A 19063-nucleotide genomic window follows, 5' to 3' on the forward strand; every position below is an offset into this window, starting at 1 on the left:
AGCTGAGGGGTCACTGAAACCGAACGGAGGCCATCCTGGACCCACACGGAGCCGTGTTTAAGTACGGACCACCTGACTTCCACATCCATGTGTGTGGCAGTATATCCACAGCTGAGATGAGTTTCGGCTGTTTGTTGAAAGTGTAACAGCCCGACTTCTCATCAGTGTCTCCAGTCTAAACACTTTCCAGGACACAGGCTCTTTACACTCTCTCTTTCTCTGGTTTTGACATTTCAGCCGCCCATTATTCCCCTTGTTATATCTGCACCAAATGTTCCCATGCATTATACGCGGCGCTAGTTTCCACCTGTGAGCTTCTGCCAGACACAAGAATGCTTTGTCTAAAGTAGATGAAAGCAATATCGTCTCCCTTGTTAACACAGACTGGCAAACACATTCTCCTAGATGTCTCTAACTAAATGATTTATGAGATAATTTGACCCAAAAATGCAATTCACCTTCCAAATATGCCCCTCTGGCATCAAACTGTCAATATATTATACCTCGGCCCATTACCCGGAGTAATCCTAAACCCAACTATTTCGTGCTGGCTGTGCCTGAAAAAGATTGAAGTCTCAACGCATGTTTCCAGTCTGAACATTTTCCACCACCAAAGGCTTTAAATAGACACAGTTTCCATCTTGACAGTTCATCTGCCCACCAACCCCCATTGTTAAATCTCAACAAATCATCCCAGGCTCCAGATCCATTATTACTTTCCACTGTTTGTCTCTTCACGGACGGGCTTCAACAAGTTTCCAGGTCTTTCATCTCGAAGTAATTGACCCGTCGCTTCGACATTGTTAAATTTCAACAGATCACGGTCCCATTCGTTTAAAATCTTTTCTCCGTGAGTGCTTTTGCAGACAGGCTCCAAACTGTAAAAGAAAGCATGCGATTTACTTTTGCAGCACGTCATGACACATTAATGTCATTAACTTATCCTTCTGTCTTGTCCGGTTTTGCTCCCGTGGTCGGCATTCCCTTATATGCGGCTGTGTGTGTGTGTTGATACAAATGTTTGTGATTATTTTACCACCGCGCTAGTAAAATACCTCAAATATCAACGAATTACCAAATAACTGTTTTCTCTCTCCCGTTTTTAAAACCATGTTGTTTTCAACTTCTCCACCCTTCAACTTCTCCGTGCCGGCAGGCGGCCCGAGAAGTTCAAAGAGGCAGAAATATACAGGCAGGAAAATCATTTTGAGATTTTGGTTTCATGTTCAGTTTACACAGTGGTATATAGACGGTCGGTTTGAAGGCAAAAGCCAAGGAACATTCCTTGAATAGCCTGCCAGCTACCACTAATGGAATTTGGTTTAATGGACAGCTGAGTGCAGATAGCACAACCAAAGCTTAGAATACAGACCCACACGGCTTTGGGAAAAACACTCATGGGTTTGCCATACATGTATATATACAGATACATATGCATATACATATACATATACATATGCATGTTGCCACCTCAACTCGAACCTACAAGAGTACCGTGGATTTGAATGAACAAAAAGTGAATATTTTAAGACATATAGGTTTTCTTGCAGGGCTGTTTATACTGTATTAGACAGCATTTGAACTTGTATTATCTAATGAACTGAACATACATAATGAAGTCCATTAAATAATGCAGAATGGTTTGTATACTGTATCCTCTTTTTTCTTTCAATCTGGCCTGAAATGAAAAGCGCACACAAGCAACATTTAAGATGGATGTACTAAAAAGTGACGTTCTGTATCTGTGGAACCGAGACGCAGCCTCAGTTCAGAGCGTTCCGGCCTTTTTTTTAAACTTTTGATGTTTATCTTCTTAATTAGTATAAAAGTGCAGGGAATAAATGACTGCAACAGTGCTGAATACGAGCAGTGTGTGTGTGTGTGTGTGTGTGTGTGTGTGTGTGTGTATGACATCATCAACCATGCTGTGATGGAAATGCACACACATGAGGTGTAAAATAGAGGCAATAATATCCACTTTCCACACCTGAAGGAGAGTAAACGAGGACAGCGTCGTCACAAGAGCCTGATGTGGCTGTATAATAATTCAGTCTGGTCAGACACTGTCTGTCATCACCACACGTCCTGACGCTGGAAACTCCTCAGCTAGCTAACAAGGTTATGCACCCGTGTGATGTCACACAGTAGCTATGAAACCAGCAGGGAGGTATGAGGCTAAAAGTGGCAGACAAGCCATGCGCCTAAATCCAGACGAGGACAGAAGGCCTTGACCTGGAATAACTACACGGGTCACATGACCTAAAATCAGTAAGCCCCCGGAGCTAAACTAGGAAGCTCACATCCGTTTATTCTCTGGGTAAGTAAGGGTGGGGGTGTTGTGGGTACAAAATAATCACACTGTGAAGAAATGCATCAGCATGACGTTCTTATTGTTAATTTAGGAGTCGGCTGTAATCCGGAGACAGATTCCCGGGATCAGTGTCACTGTAAACAGCCTGCGGGACTAAATGCCTCCGAATCATTACAACAGTTTAATATTCCCCACATATGTCACATGGTTTGCCGACATTTACACCTGCATATGGTTGATCGACGTTTTCTGGACTAATTTTGCGAGTGAAAGTCAGTTTTAAGTGTAACACACTGTGTTGCAATGATGCTACTCAGTTAGCGACTAGCTAACAACAGCTGAGGCGCTATGGACCAAAACAGAGCTAAAAAACAATCAATATGGATTCAAAGGATTTGTGATTCTTACATTAGACCAACACAAATCTTGCAATCATTGGGGAAACCCTTCTATCACCCCCACACACATACACACGCACACATGCCAAACCTTTTGCACCAATTGAACACCAATCACTGAGGCTTTGCACGACAAGGTCACGTCTTTCACGAGAACTTTGCAAACACGGCGGCAGTGAGAGGAATCAGTGAATCCCATCGTCACCGACAGACGTGCGTTGGCTTCCTCAATTTACTTTCCCAATGTGTGAAAGAAGAAGACTTGGGTATGTTCAACAACACGGATGCCAACGAGCACTACGCTGAAACACACTCCCCCTGACATTGTATTCCTGCCACAGAGTTACAGTACAGATTTGATCCCACAGCTACTCTCCTAGACAAATATCTTGGTCTATACTTAGCCCTGACATATCTGGGCCTGCCACGCACAGAACCGTGCGCTTCCTTTGTGAACCCGTCGTCCACACATCCAGATCTGCAGAACAGCGAAGCCCGCCGATGTTCAGCAGAGGAAATCCTGAGACTGACGGGCAGACACTCAGTCTGACAGCAAAAACAACCAACAGCGTGACAACAAGTTCCAACTGTGAAGGAAAAAACAATATTCACTTTGTTTTCTTATAATCTAGCCATCAATAGGTTGTTCCCTTTGTTTGTAGTATGCCATTCAGATGTACCTTCATGCCCGAGAGGGTAAACAACAGCTTTAAAATGACACCATATCATCAAATAACATTCCTTAAAACCATTTAATCTGAAATTGCCTGTGATGTCAGATAAAGTGACCTGATAAACACGCTGACTTGTTCCTCTGCACGTCAGATAAAACAGTCAGCCAAGTTTAAATGTTGTTTTGCAGCGTGGCCGGAGCACGTTCCCCCATCAAGCTGTTTCCTTTAGATATCATGGAGTTGAGGTTTTAAGGCCTCGAGGCCGCTGGACTGACAGCACGTACACACACACACACACTTTCACTCTCGGCTGTGTTTTTCCTCGCTCAGATGGTCTACTAGGAGTCCCTACTGTACTGAGCCAGCATAGAGAAAGAACATATCCATATTAGGGAAGGAGCAGGCGTCCATATATGGAAACGCTTCCTCTGTAGTAACGGCCTCTGTCTGCTGGCTTCTCCCTCACATTCCTTCAGCTCCAGGTTTCTCTGGGAGTTTTTCATTTCCGATTCGCTGGCGAGAGAAGGAGCAGGGCCGCCTTTCATAAGAGTCTGGCCCGGTGTGCGATCCCCTTTTTTTTTTTTTTTTTTTCAACAAAAAAAAAGAAATACACAAACCTCCGTCTAGTCTCTTTCCTGCAATCCTCCACTCTGGGGTTTGATGTAGTAAAATAATCCTGGCCGGGGAAGAGGGGCACACCTGGCCTTTTTTAAAAGTTTGTCACAGACTAAACCCTCATTATAAGCAGGTGAGAAGCCCGTGAACATGTCGCTTTGTTTCTTTGTAAGATACTCAGGATTCGTAATCGTGATTTGTCCTGACTGAGACCCGGGGAATCAAAACGGCCAGTCAAATGTGAAATACAATCCCTCCGGCTTTTGTTTTCAACAGAATCCTCCTTTTCGGGAAGCAAGCAAAGCAGCTAATGCTCGAATTAACAAACCTCCGTTACTGGAAACGCCATGAAGGGAGAACATTAGTCTTTTGTCCACTAAATACCTGTCCCGCATACCTCGGCAGAGCGACTCAGGTAAAAGACCGCCAGGATCATCCTGTTAAAAGGACGAGCACAACACTGATCCTAGTAGCCATTTTAAAACGATTAGTGTCAGAGGATTTATTTCAAACATTTATATGCACTATTAATACCTTACTAATACACTAATTACTAAATCTGAAATAAGTTGTTATTTATCAATTATTGGAATGGAGTACAATTTGTGTGTCTTTCACTTAAAGTATATCAATTTAATGCTACTTAATACTTCGCCTCCGTCACATTTTTTGAAATACATGTTGTACTTATTTACTAGTATTGTACTATTTGACTGATACATATATCAGTTACTTTCCAGATAAGGGTTTTATATTGAAATGTGTTATCAGTTGATTGTTATTATCACAAAGAAGACATTTACTCTGTACACAGATAGTGTCATTTAAATGATTAAAGTCCAAAGAGGCACAAAGATCAGAGCATCAATACAGCAAACAACTAGTTTCCATGTAAATATATAAGAAAGTATTGTCTACATGAGCAGAGAATGAGGTCACATGTGTAACACCCCCAAACTCCAGTCCTAAATATTGTACTGTATATATAAATAATTAATTATTTCTTATGTTGTGCTATGTTACTTTAGTAAAAGATCAGCATACTTCTTCCACCAATGCTGTAGCATATTTTAAGTCCAGAGGGAATAAGATCGTGGCAAAAAATAACCGGCGTGAAGGTGCATCACACAAAACTGATCGTGAGGAAATATTTGTGAACAAAATGCTTCACTCATGCAAAAGAGATCATCATATTTCCATAATGTGTTTTAAATATTGAGTGCCTAAAGCTGCAGCTCAGCCACTGATTTCAGTGCACAAAAATGTCCCAGATGTGACCGCACAAGTACAGAAGACAAAGTTACAAGAAAGTTCAGTCCGGCTGCCAAAGTCTCTGTGCTGGAACGAGCAACCTGTTAGATAACCGGCTCCAGTTAATGACTCAAATGAACTTCCGCTCCCTCGCAGCTGGATGCTAATTCGCTAAAGAACAGGCTGTCTGTGCGCCTCCGAAGCTGACACATCATGTTTGTTTTTTTTTAAATTAATCATCACATGTTGATGCATCTTCATGAATTTCTACCTGATGTTTCTTTTTTTTTGCCTTCACTTTTGAACTTCGCTAAAGTTTGCTCTTCTTTTTTTTTTTTGTGTGTGATTTATTATTTATAGGTACCGGCTGTCTGTTTGTGAAGTCAGTCTTTAGGAATTCCCAGTGTGGGGTCCCAAGCCTCTAACCAGACCTAACCTCCCATTCCAGATGAAAGCCTCTCTGAGAGAGAGAGAGCAAGAGAGAGAGACAGAGAGAGAGAGAGAGAGAGGGAGAGAGAGAGAGAGAGAGAGAGAGAGAGAGAGAGGGAAGGTGTTGTTTGGCCCGAGCAGCAGAGCCTTGCCTTCAGACAGCAGGAATGTGGGATGTCTGGAGTGGGGGTCAGGAAGCGAGGAAAGAATGCCAAGCATGTCCATGTTTGTCCAGGGCCGGCTCTCCATTCAGCCCCCAGTGACGTGCCGCGAGGGCCAGCGAGTATAAAGGGAGCCGGGCTCCGCAGTCAGAACTCAGATCAGCTCCTCTACCGAAGCTAACCTCTAGCTTTCACCAAGACAGACGCACAGAAAGAAAGAAAGAAAGACTTTGACCGGAGCAGCAGAGAAACTCTACGAGAAAAAGAACGAGATCGACTTGATCAGAAAACGGTTTCTCGAAGCTCAAACCCTGAGACTAAAAAAAAAAGGAAGACTTTTTTCAACGAGACTCAAGGAAACACTAGAGTCTATTTCTACAAAGGAAGAAAACATGTCTGCCGCAATGAAGAAAACGATTTTGCTGCCTTTCCTGTGCATCATGCTCTCATACATGGTAAGTCATAAAAGAACACATTGAAGAATGACTTCATCCTGCCTTTGGCTTGACACATATGGGCGATGCTTTGTAAGCTGCTCGTGCTGGATGCGTACAGTAACTTGCATACACTCTGTGGAGGTGTTTAACTCAGCGCGTGTCTGTTTGTGCTCAGGTTGCCGCTCAGGAGTGCAGCAACCATTGCTCGTGCCCCTCCACTCCCCCGCAGTGCCCCCCGGGTGTGAGCCTGGTGCTGGACGGCTGCGGCTGCTGCCGGGTGTGTGCCAAGCAGATGGGGGAGCTGTGCACCGAGAGAGACCTCTGTGACCCGCACAAAGGCCTGGACTGTGACTTCGGAGCCCCCATCAACAGACGCATAGGAGTGTGCACAGGTGAGCCCTTTGAAACAGTCACAACTTTCACTTTTTTTGTCCTGTGATGTTTCCAACATCGATCATTCGCTGAAGTGTGGACCGCGCGGTGACCTTTTCCATCTTCTTCCTCCTCAACAGCTCGAGACGGCGCCACCTGTGTGTTCGGGGGCATGATGTACAAGAGCGGGGAGACGTTCCAGAGCAGCTGCAAGTACCAGTGTACCTGTCTGGACGGCGCCGTGGGCTGCGTGCCGCTCTGCGCCATGGACGTCAGGCTGCCCAGCCCCGACTGCCCCATGCCACGACGCGTCAAGGTGCCCGGCAAGTGCTGCGAGGAGTGGGAGTGCGATTCTCCCAGCAGGCACAGTTTCCTGGGCTCAGCTCTGGCTGGTGAGTTAGTCTCCTTTTCTCCGAAGCGCCCACAAGCGTAGTTTCCTCGTCGGTCTTTACAAAAGAGAGGAGATGGCGATGAGGATGGTGTTTCTAATCCAGTGTTTGGCTCTTGTGTCTGCAGCCTACAGAGAGGAGGAGACCTATGGCCCAGACCCCTCCATGATGAGGGAGAACTGCCTGGTTCAGACGACTGAATGGAGCGCGTGCTCCAAGACTTGCGGCCTCGGGGTCTCCACCAGGGTCACCAACGATAACCGCGAATGCCGCCTGGAGAAACAGACCCGGTTGTGTATGGTCCGCCCATGCGAGTCCCAGCTGGAGCAGAGCATCAGGGTGAGTTTTTTTTTTTTGTGTGTGAATCTGCACCAAATTTCCTCTCCAGATACAGTATGTGCACTGAAACAAGCCAAAAAGGGGGATGCTTAACGACGTGGTTTTGTTTCCATCACCCTCCTACAGAAAGGGAAAAAGTGCATCCGCACACCCAGACTGTCCAAGCCCATGAAGTTCGAGATCTCCGGCTGCACCACCACCAAGTCCTACAGGCCGAAGTTCTGCGGCGTCTGCCTGGACGGCCGCTGCTGCACGCCGCACAGAACCACCACCCTGCCCATGGAGTTCAAATGCCCCGACGGACAGGTCATGAAGAAGCACATGATGTTCATCAAGTCCTGCGCCTGCCACCACAACTGCCCCGGGGAGAACGACATCTTCGAGTCCATGTATTACAAGAAGATGATGGGAGACATGGCGTGAGGCCGCTGGAGGGAACGACCGGCAGCTCGTGACTTGAAAAACAAAACAGAACTCTCATCTCATTTTGCAGCTCAGTATATATGTTTTGTTTCTGTTTTATTTGTTTTGATTTTCTCATTTTTCTCATTGTAAAAGTAGTCGAGACTGTGTGTTTTGTATGGCTGACACACAACAGCCACTCAGACAGAGGGTTGCATAGCAGCTCCGAGAGATTCCTGCACTATAACTTCCTTTTTTTTTTTTTTTGACAAGCCTGCTGTCAGGTTGCCGCCCCTTTTTCCTCCCTTGAAATCCCTCTTTACAGACCCGTCCGTTTTACTGTATGCATTTTTAAACCTTATCTAAACCTTGACGTCCTCCCTTAATAACCTCCACCCCCCCCCCTCCCCTCCTTCTTCACCCCCACCCTCCGGGCCCAGACCAGACCTGGAAACTCTAAGCAGCTGTAGATGTAGCACGCAGACCACAGCAGGCCAGTGTTCCCCTGTGCAAACAGGTCTGAATGTGTCCTTGTGAGCGTGTGTGTACGAGCATGTGTGTGTGTGTGTGTGTGTGTGTGTGTGTGTGTGTTTGTTAGCACAGGCCTGAATGCCAGCCTTGTCTCCACCTCTGAGCAGGTTCCCCCTCCTGCTCACAGTAGTAGAGGAAAGGTCAGAGTTTCCGCCCAGTACGTGGATGAGAAAGCGAGCAGCGTGCAGAGTTTAAGGTTAGATATGCAACACAGTGGACTTTACCACGGCACTGAGAGAGAGAGAAAAAAGATGAAGACAAAAAAATGACATGTTGACTTTTTACTGATTCAGGTCAGACGGAGGAAACCAAGTGGTTTTAGGAACAAAGTGTCCGTTTTGGACAAAGATAGAAGAAACGACTGGAAGAATTGTAATTTCATTCCTTTTTTTATGTTGTTGGTGTGTAAATTATGTATATATTTGTACAGTTTAAGTTAATTTAAAAGCCAAATTTGTTCTGTGCTTCGAAATGTATCGATAGTGTATTTTTTACTATTTTATTGAGAAGTGTGACAAAGATGTCGCATGTTTCACTTTGTAGCTGGAAATAAAACGTTATATTTTTTATATAAACACGAGTTCTCAGATTTATTCTCTCTTCAATTCTGTTTGGTCCATGTTGTATAACATCTATAACATTTATAAGACCTATAAGTTATCACAAACTACTACACATGTGACTGATCCGCATAACTACAACATCAATAGCTCATGTTAGAAGATATTAATGAGTAATAAACACACATATCTCTCTCACAGAGTGCAGGAAGTCAACCTAAATGGAGGGATGCTCATCTTAAAGCATACCTATTGTTTTATTCCACTACAGGAGCAACATACACATGTTGGTTTGTTTTTCCGCTTACCACTTACGTTTATATGGAAGCCCATTTCCGCACAAAAAAGTCACAATTGTGAGATGAGAAGTCATAATTATGAGATAAAAAGTCATAATTATGAGATGTGAATACACTGCAAGCAGCGCATGCACACTTACTATCTCATAATTTCGACTTTTCATCTCATAATTAGGATTTTTTGTCAATGTGACCTTGGGCCAGACACTTAATTAACCCCCACAATTGCTCCTGGCACCTTGCATGGACGCCCCCTGTCATCAGCGTATGAGCGGGGGAATGATGACATGTCGTGTTGAAGCGCTTTGAGCGGTCGGAAAAGACGAGAAAAGGGGCCGTACAAGTACAGTCCATTTACCATTCAATCAAGAAATAAGTCTAAAAACTGGATGAGCTCTTTCAGCGGACATGAATAATGCACAGAACTGGTGGCTGAGGATACTTCAAATGTATTATTTTACGCTTTAAAGCAAAGCATTCCCGCTCGGCTTTGAGGAACTTTCACATAAGTCAAGATGGAAATAAATGAACCAGGTACCAGAGAACAAGGAAATCTCTCTGGACCTCGCGGGCCGAGTCAGTCTAACGTCGCCACCTGGTGCCTCTTTTTCATTCTGTGGTCATGGACTTAAGGTAAAAAGCTAGTTTTGGTGGCCACACACATGAATCTTAAAAGCCTGAATTGAATCTCTCTGATTCACAGTTGTGATATTAATCAAACAGCAAAACGTTTTGTTTTTTTCCAGAAAGAGTGAAATTGAACATGCGTGTTCGTGGTTAAACTACAAAGTCAATCTATTCTTCTTCTTCGCCCTTTTTGTCAAGTTAAAATAGTATTTCCATGGTGTGTTAGAGCTCCTGTTCATAATTAATGTGTAATACTCAACCATCGTCCAATAGTTGTGATTCTTAGCAATGCTTTTGTTTATCATGCAGAGGAAACCTTTTCTCTCACTCTATTTGAATGTATTGGTGCTGGATGGTACATAAAGTACATAGACAGATATCTACTTCTACAGCAGATACACACATATATATATTATTTGTATATTCAGTTTCTCCTCCACTCATTTCAATAAAAACAGTATGATTCACCACACTCGACTCCTTTCTTCTTGATGATAGATTAACAATGTAAAGCTCATGCCAACTCTGAGGGTTCAAAAGTTGTTGTCTTGAATAATCTGTATCAACAGTGTGTGTCAGAGGGATGATTCATGTTCTCAGCTTCTTCTTCTTCTTCTTCTTCTTCGCCCACAAACACACCAACAGCAGACTGTACCTGCAGTGTGAGTCAGAGTCTCTGTACAGTGAGAAGCCGGGTCGAGTAAAACACACAGTGTATGAATATGTTGTATGCTTTTTGAATGACTAGATTGTGAAAGTGAGTCATATGTACCAGATAAACAACCCATTGAGATAACCACACAGGTGTAAATTAGTTAGTACGCCAAGTTTATTGCATTAATTAATCACCTTATGCAAATACTCCTTCGATTTTTCAGATGCGTTTAAATGATCTACCAGAAACAGAGATTCCCAGTTCACCTATTCAATTTATTGGTTTCCTTACATGATAGAATTACAGTTCATTAATCTGCTTAAAAATGTCCACTTATTGCCTTTGGCTAGATTTGAGTCGACTGTATGTATAATAAGTAAGCGTCTACGTCTTCTACAGCTTCCCCAGAAGTAAGCGAGCGTCCCAGAAAGAGCCTTGTACATGTACACATGCCGTTACTGCACAACCTCACCTCGTTGGTGTGTGTGTGTGCGTGTGTCTGTGTGTGTGTGTGTGTGTGTGTGCCTCCACCGTTCACATCGATCAATATGTTAAGAAAAGACATTGAGAAGCAGGCCGGATGCATTTTGCAGAAAGAGAGAGAGACGATTGTCTGAGAAGATGAAGGAAAACAAGATGTCGACCTTTCTACTGACTGGAGGTTTTTTCCTTTTTTTTCGGGGCCTCGCTGTGTGTTCTGCGCATCGTATGCATGAGTTTGAATGCACTGGACTTGAGCATTTGCTTGTTTTAAAGAGTATGTCCATAGCAGCAATGCTCATCTAATCTGTGTGAGGGACAGGAAGTCACATGGGAGGCTGCAGCGGCAGCAGCATCCTCAGGGAAAGAAAGCAGCAAAAGATAAAAACGCTTTAAGTGTGGGTACCAGGCAGCTGGTGAGGAGGAGGAGGAGGAAGAGGAGGTTGCAGTGTCCACTTTTCCTTTCCTTTGTTTTACCGATCCCTCTCTCTCTCCCTCTCTCTCTCTCGCTCAGCCTCGTCGCATCTCATGGAGCTTCTGGGCAACGTTCTCGAGCTCGGACTCGATGGCTGCCAGGCTTTCAATCTCCGGCTCCTGCAGATATAATGAGAGGGGAAAATATAGCGAGAGTGTAAATATATATATATATACATATACACGAACAAGAGCGCTAAAAATATCTGGACGCGATCGCCCTCCATGCATTGATGTTGTGGCTGTGAGAAAGACATCCCGACCGGCCTCACTGTCACATCCAAGACGCTACAGCTTCTCATGAGCAGCAGCATCAGGACCGCTTTATATATTGATGCGGTTCAGGTTGCAGGAAGGATTCTAATATATTATTTCTTTTAAAAGTAAAAACACAGAAACCTACTCAGTGTTTGAGCTTGAGCTAGTGGACCTGACAGCGGAAACAATTAAGAGTTATCCTTGTTATGTAGAAAACAGCAGAATAAATAGCAGAGTCATTATCTAAAGGAATATAACGTGTTGTCTTTAATGTCTTTTTTTACATTTATTGTGTTTATTGTGTATGTATGTAAGGACGAAGAGCTACATACATGTATGTGTAAACACACATGGGGGTAGTGCTTTATAATAAGTACACACTATTTAGCATTAGCAAAGCATGAATTGCAGCTTTTGAAAAAATCATTTACTAACACTTTACAAATGATCTTATTCATCATCTATAAGACCTTAATACTTAATTCATAAAAGGGGAATCCATCATTTATAAAGTATGAAAACCCAAACGTTTATAACTGTGTTCATGAATTGCATACTAATGAGTTACTAATGAGTATTTATGGTGGAACAATGCTTTATAAATGATAAATTCAGTGCTTGTTCATGCTTTACTAACGCTAAATAGTCTGTACTTATTATAAAATGCGACCCACGTGGCCAATAAAGCTGATTGTGATAGTTTAACAACTTGGGAAACACATGTATTTGCTTTCTTGACGAGAGTTATTGATCCCACGATCAGCTCAAAGTGGTATACAGCTTCTCATCATTCTTGCAGGAAGAAAAGCAAACAAACGTTTTCTTGATTTGAACTTTTTCTGAAGGAAAAGTGACGGACAGCCCACCTCTGACTTCCTGCTGGCGCTGCCCTCTTCCTCTTCCTCCCCGCCCCTCCTCCTCCTCTCCTCCGGTCCTCCCCTGGCGATCATCTGCAGCTCCTTCTCCTCTGGACTCCTCTGCGTGTGTCTTTTCTTCTTCTCATCCTCCTCTTCCTCCGCGACCTCTTTGGAGTGATGCGGCACTCCTCGCTCCGCCTCCTTCCCGACTTCCGCTTTCTTCTTCATCGCCAGCGACTTCCCCCTCCTGGACCACCGCTTGTGGCTCTCCTTGCTCCCTCTCTTCATCTCCCCTTCGTCCTCCTCTTCCTCCTCTGGTTTAGAGCTGTGTGAGGAATGTGCAGAGCTCTTGTCTTCCTCCTCCTCCTCCTCCTCATCTTCTTCTTCGACAGACTTCTTCTCTTTTGATTTGTTTCTGGCTCCATGTCTCTTTTCACCAGATCCAGCACCTGGGAATGTGGAAAACAAAAGAATGAAGAATGAGATATTTGTGTTTTCTTTCCGAAAACACCCACCACGCCAGAAACTCTCCGACATTAGCGAGATCCCACTTCTCGTAATGAAACACTTCTTGCCAGCTGGCAGCTTTGCGCCCAGTCCTGCTCGCTGTGCTTTATGGGAACGAACAGCGTGACCGAAGCCATCAGGTGACTTGGCAAAGGATCCTCTTCTATAACAAAAAATACATCTCATAGTTTTCTTTTGACATTTTAGCGCAAAGAAAAGCTATTTCTCTCATTATAATGAAGGGGGAAAAAAGCAAAATCTTGATTGCAGAGTCTTTATCTCAAGATATCTGTAATCCTGCACGCCGGCTCATTTGGATGCTGAGACACGGAGACATTTAATCATTGCTGTCGGTGAGCTGTCAGTGTGCCAGCTGAGCTCTCGGGGGGCTGATTTCATCATGTTGATGGAAGCACTTCCATCAATCAGCCAGAGAGGAGGGAGGGGGGGGGGGGGGGGGGGGCAGTGCACTCTCCATCGCTTAAGATCCCGCTATCTGCCTTTTGGTCGACTTTAGTACATATTTTAATTAGCTCGGATGCCACTTACAACATCGAGCTCCTACCATAAAAGCTTTCCTCGCATTTAATTGGTTTATTCCACTTTTTGTTTTCCCTTTTTATGTAAAACATGAATAAATTAAAGGCCTGCATAAAGAAAGACGATGTCTACTGGCCTTTCTTATCCTTGATCATGTTTTCCTCCTCTGAAGCAGCGCTCTTCTCTTCATCATCTTCGTCTTCCTCCCTCGGTTCGTCCACAGACGCGTGGCTTCCTGGACCTTCCTCGTTTTCCCTCTTCTCCTCCTCCTCGAGCTCTTCGGCGACGCCGCCGTCATCCCGCGACCCTCCGGCTGCCACGCCGTCCTCCTCCTCCTCCTCCTCCTCCTCTTCCTCTCCGTCTATCGGCCTCCTCTTCTGGGACAGGATGGATCGTTCACCTGGGCCTCCTAAAGCTTCCAACATGGATCGATCTGGAAGCCAGGAGGGTTAGGAATTTAATTTACTGCAGGACATTGATCTCCCCGTGACGTCTAACGCAGATGCTTCAACAAAAGCACGACTGTTTATCTTTGGGCTCCTTTAGTGCTCTGACTGAATTATTGTGTTTTTGTCAGATATTACGTAACAGTAATACACGTGTTGGCTGCTTACATGCGTCTGCATTTGTAACTTTCTGACCAAAGCCTATGTCAAGACCCATAGATTACACGCTTTTATAAGTTTAAAACTCAAGAGAAAGGTTGTACTCATATTAGAACTGAACTAATTAGCTGATTATATATTCAGCTACATTTAATAATTTCAGCAATTTTCATATATATTCAGCTATTCTTTCATTTTCAAATATATTGATCTATATTCAGCTAATTTAAGCTATATTCCACTATGTTCAGCTATTTTTTTTCAAATATTTCAGCTATAAGCTTCAGTTTTTTACGTTCCAATGCATTTTCTGCAGGAAAAGCTCATAGTTTAGATTGTTTTAACTATCTTTTTAATTACAAATGCCAAATATTTGATGGTTCCAGCCTCTCAAATATAAATGTTTGCTACTATTCTTTGTTTATTCTCATTACACATTAAATATAGACATCATCTTGGGCTCTACTAAATATGTAATTGTTTAACCAAGAAAATAATTGAAAGATGAATCAATAATTGAAACAGCTGTTAGTTGTACCTGAAGTAATAAAAGCAGGTAACGCTCACTGATCGGCCTTCATTAGCATACCCAGTAATATACTTTATAGTTAGTAAAAAGGGATGGATGGATAATTGTACTGCAAGTATTGTTATAAAACAATATACTTTATATTTTAAACCTTTTGGCTCAGATCTTTGTGACATTGAGACAACCTTTTGTCAGTACTTTGTCTAATAGAGCAGCTGAGACAGAATTTATGGAAATTCTCCTCGATTAGACACATATAGTAGATCTATATGGGTGAAACTGCACTTATCATTAAATATACATTCCTGAATATTTCTTAAGCATCCTCAAATGCATGTTTACGCACATACTGCAGTGTTACTTTGTAAAACAAAATGCATTACACACACACACATCCAGTCCATTTTAATGACTACATTATTAGTAGAGCATTCTTCATGTGCATCCTGTCATATCTCATCGTATCCCTTAACTCCTTTAATACTGTTGCATTAGTTCATCAGAAGCCCTGAAGTCTCGCTGTCAGGGTGAGTGGACTTTATTAATAACCTTATTAATAATTACTGAACTTGTTCTTGCTCTGCTACTCGCCCCCTCTAAGCTCTGCAGGGAGTATGACATAACCTTTTTGTTAAAAGCCAGGTGTGCTGTCAAACCTCTTGTAGGAGTTTAAATCCACCTCAGCACATCTCCTCCTGCCTCGCTGGCAATACACAAATAATGAAAGTGATACGTCATTTTGACAGCTAGCGACGGAATATCGTTTAAACTGCGACGAGGAATAAAGAGGATAACAACGCAGAAAAGTATGAACCTGAACTCCTCCTGGAGGAACTCACCGGCGACATCGCTCGCTGCCCGAGGAGTTTGCGTGATGCGTTCAGGCGTCACGCCGTCTCTCCGCTGCTGAGCTCTCTCCTGATGACCTGCACTCAAAATGAGCCAGTCAACACACACACACACACACACACACACACACACACACACACACACACACACACGTAAACAAGCGCACCCAGCACCCAGACAGACATCAGCTGTGTGTGTGTGTGTGTGTGTGTGTGTGTGTGTGTGTGTGTGTGTGTGTGTGTGTGTGTGTGTGTGTGTGTGTGTGTGTGTGTGTGTGTGACTCACCTTGAACTGCGATGTCCTGCAGCACCTTCAGAAAGTTACGATGGCGAAGGATGGAAACCAGCCTGTCGTCTGAGGAACGCACACAAACAAGTGAGTGGTTTAAATATCTCCAGGGAGAAAGACAAGAACAAGAGACGGGCGCAGACGGAGGGTAAAACACAGGTGTGTGTCTTCCACCTTCACTTTTTTTTTTCAAAGGACTCAGCAAACTTGCTTCAGTGGTTCATCAGAGTTAATAGACCCGAAATGAACTGCCTTCAAAGCAAGAGCACAATTAATCATCTGGCCCACAGAGAGTTGCAGCAGAGAGTTGCAGCAGAGAGTTGCAGCAGTGAGTTGCAGCAGCAGAGAGTTGCAGCAGTGAGTTGCAGCAGCAGAGAGTTGCAGCAGCAGTGAGTTGCAGCAGCAGAGAGTTGCAGCAGCAGAGAGTTGCAGCAGCAGAGAGTTGCAGCAGCAGTGAGTTGCAGCAGCAGTGAGTTGCAGCAGCAGTGAGCACCGGGGCTTTCTGCTGACCCACAAACGGCAGCGCATACTGTACGCAGCAAGCACAAAAGAGACAGCGATACTGTACTGAGCTCTGATTTCAGTCCGCAGTCTTTCTTTGCCTCGACTTTGACTCCTCTCTCAACATCCCTCTGGCTGTGTGCTCTCTCTCTCTCTCTCTCTCTCTCTCTCTCTCTCTCTCTCTCTCTCTCTCTCTCTCTCTCTCTCTCTCTCGCTCTCTCTCTCTCTCTCTCTCTCTCTCTCTGTGTGTGAGTAATGCTCCGATTGATTTTTTTTTTGTGGACAGTAAGAAGGTAATACAGTAATACACGAGCACGGAATGAAGACTATCCAGTTTCACAGTGACCTCACTGCATAAAACTCAGCTGCTTCTCTTCTCTTTTCTTTTTTACCCTGCAGCCATCGCGTCTTGTTACACGAGCGTCACGCTCTCGATAGAAGAGGAGAGGACGTATCGGTTCTCCTGGAAAGGCGACGTTCCTCCATTGAGGCATGATTTTTTTTCTATGATGATGATGATGATGATAAGGTCAAAGTAAAGCTGCACCTTTTTAGATCCACTATATCAAGAAGAAGCCTTCACTAAATGCACTAAAACTGATTGCATAGTAATTTCACATTTACATTACTGAGTAACTTCTTGATCATAAGTGTGTGTGTGTGTGTGTGTGTGTGTGTGTGTGTGTTGGGTGGGCTCACCTGTCCTCAGTGTGACCAAACACTCCTGGCTCACAGGCAGGGGGCGGGGCCTGGACAGCACATCAGCCAGCGCCTCCACGATGCATTTCATCACCTGCAGACACACAAAGGACACAACAGTGACTCACACGTCTCTGTGACGTCCAGCGACGTCGGCACAACGCGATGTGCTGTAAACTATAGGATGCTCCTACAATCAGAATGAATGAATGAAGTTCTGGTGAAATAATTTGAATATTAATGTGCTGTCTGGACATAAATCCACAAAGAGAAAACGTCTCCGCTTCTCTCTGAACGCTCTCGTGTTAACAAGACCACAAACTCACGAGAGGAGCAACTCTGACGAGATCAAAAGTCATCTCAAGTCCTTTCAGAGCTCTCGCTCTCTCTCTCTCTCTCTCTCTCTCTCTCTCTCTCTCTCTCTCTATATATATATATATATATATATATATATATATATATATATATATATATCTCTATATCTCTCTCTCTCTATATCTCTCTCTCTATATCTCTCTCTCTATATCTCTCTCTCTCTCTCTCTATATATATATATATATATCACTCTCTCTTTCTTGTTCTCCCTTCGCTCTCCCTCCCTTTCTCACTCTCGTTTCGCTCATTCTCTCTCGCCTTCTCTCCCCCCCCCCTCTCTCTCTCTCTCTCTCTCTCTCTCTCTCTCTCTCTCTCCTCTTCTTTCTCTCCCCCTCTCTCTCTCCCCCCCTCTCTCTCTCTCTCTCTCTCTCCAATTCAATTTTTCTCTCCCCCTTCTCCCTCTCTCCCTCTCTCTCCCCCCTCAATTCAATTTTCTCTCTCTCCCCCTTCATCCTCTCTCTCTCTCTCTCTCTCTCTCTCTCTCTCTCTCTCTCTCTCTCTCTCTCTCTCTCTCTCTCTCTCTCTCTCTCTCTCTCTCTCTCTCACACACACCACAACCTTTAGAGTGTTGTGAGCCGGATGACTCGTCACACTGTAACGACGAAGCATTTCATGTACTTACAACAGCATCGTGTTACTGTGTACTGCCAGTACTACTTCTACACTAATACTACTACTAACACCACAGTAGTACACATGGCGGTAATAAAGACCCCCAGCTTTACCTTCACGTCCTCATTCTCCAGCTGACCGGGAGTCACTGGCAATGACAGAACTGCAAGAAAAGCAGGAAAAGAAGCGTCACCCTCTATTGTTATCATTTCATTGTTCTCCTCCTCCAATCCCAGAAGATGCCATTGTTATTCTGCCCGTCACCGAAACACCGACAGGGGACTGAATGTGCCACAAGGTGCAGGTGAATTCACACAAATCAATTCGCCGCAATTTAAGACGCGTATGTGTGTGTGTGTGCGTGCGTGCGTATGTGTGTGTGTCGCTGTCCTTGGTGCTGAAAGCCATGCAGTCGCATCTCTAATGCAGCTTTCTCTCTCTCTCTCTCTCTCTCTTAACTCACTGCGATGTCACTCAACTTCACCACGAGCATCTTTCTTACCGCAGCTCGACAGCAGCGTCAACGCGACGAGTCCCCTCGCGATCATGTTGGGCAACGAGGCGCCTCGACAACAACCAAAGACAAAAAAAGAAGAAGAAAAAGCTCTCCAGCAAATCAGAAAGATCTCGAAGATTAATATCAGAAGGTGGGACTGTCAGTCGCTCATCCTGAACTTAAACTTAGTCGCCTTCCGGTCTCTCTGGAGAGCTAGACGTCTTGCAGCAGCAGCAGCAGCAGCATCAGCATCAGCATCGGTGACCCAGCAGCCTCCTTCCTCTCCGGTCTCTCAGCCGACACCGAGCCGCAACGGAGCCGGCTTTTATAGGAAGGAGAGGAGCGCGGAAGTGACGTCATCGTGGGGCCGATTGTCACTCTCGCACCTGATGGTACCTTCATGGTTGTCAGGGCGTGTGTAGAAGTATTCATGTGTACGATAGAGTAGATTCAGGGGTGTATTACAGTTGTTATGTATATTTCATAACTCTTGGTCTGTTCTGCGGGGACATTCAGGATATTAAAAATACATTTCTATTAGTG

At 44.3% G+C, this 19063-nt stretch overlaps 2 protein-coding genes across 2 annotated transcripts; one reads left to right on the top strand and one right to left on the bottom strand.

The window, feature by feature from the left end:
• The first annotated feature begins 6000 nt into the window (after positions 1-6000).
• On the top strand, positions 6001-8871 carry ccn2a (cellular communication network factor 2a). The gene is made up of 5 exons (XM_068576817.1): positions 6001-6294; positions 6452-6668; positions 6789-7040; positions 7165-7376; positions 7503-8871. Exons 1-5 carry the CDS (start codon positions 6232-6234, stop codon positions 7797-7799), a joined length of 1041 nt encoding a protein of 346 aa, XP_068432918.1. The 5' UTR covers positions 6001-6231; the 3' UTR covers positions 7800-8871.
• A 1731-nt stretch (positions 8872-10602) lies between these two features.
• Positions 10603-18830, bottom strand: chga (chromogranin A). The gene is made up of 8 exons (XM_068576452.1): positions 18527-18830; positions 18138-18187; positions 17038-17131; positions 15835-15903; positions 15540-15626; positions 13703-13999; positions 12529-12968; positions 10603-11524 (listed from the first exon to the last, which is right to left on the bottom strand). Exons 1-8 carry the CDS (start codon positions 18570-18572, stop codon positions 11441-11443), a joined length of 1167 nt encoding a protein of 388 aa, XP_068432553.1. The 5' UTR covers positions 18573-18830; the 3' UTR covers positions 10603-11440.
• Positions 18831-19063: the final 233 nt, after the last annotated feature.

This window comes from Clinocottus analis, unplaced genomic scaffold, assembly GCF_023055335.1.
Source record: "Clinocottus analis isolate CAN_PGR_092001 unplaced genomic scaffold, fCliAna1.0.p SCAF_15, whole genome shotgun sequence".
NCBI classification, from domain to species: Eukaryota; Metazoa; Chordata; class Actinopteri; order Perciformes; family Cottidae; genus Clinocottus; species Clinocottus analis.

Coding starts and splice junctions, on each gene's coding strand:
- chga (XM_068576452.1), bottom strand. CDS start 18,572: ATGATCGCGAGGGGACTCGTCGCGTTGACGCTGCTGTCGAGCTGCG. Junction 15,627..15,834: donor GCAGGACATCGCAGTTCAAG/GTGAGTCACACA, acceptor TTTTGAGTGCAG/GTCATCAGGAGAGAGCTCAG. Junction 12,969..13,702: donor CATGATCAAGGATAAGAAAG/GCCAGTAGACAT, acceptor CCACATTCCCAG/GTGCTGGATCTGGTGAAAAG.
- ccn2a (XM_068576817.1), top strand. CDS start 6,232: ATGTCTGCCGCAATGAAGAAAACGATTTTGCTGCCTTTCCTGTGCATC. Junction 6,669..6,788: donor ACGCATAGGAGTGTGCACAG/GTGAGCCCTTTG, acceptor CCTCCTCAACAG/CTCGAGACGGCGCCACCTGT. Junction 7,377..7,502: donor AGCTGGAGCAGAGCATCAGG/GTGAGTTTTTTT, acceptor ACCCTCCTACAG/AAAGGGAAAAAGTGCATCCG.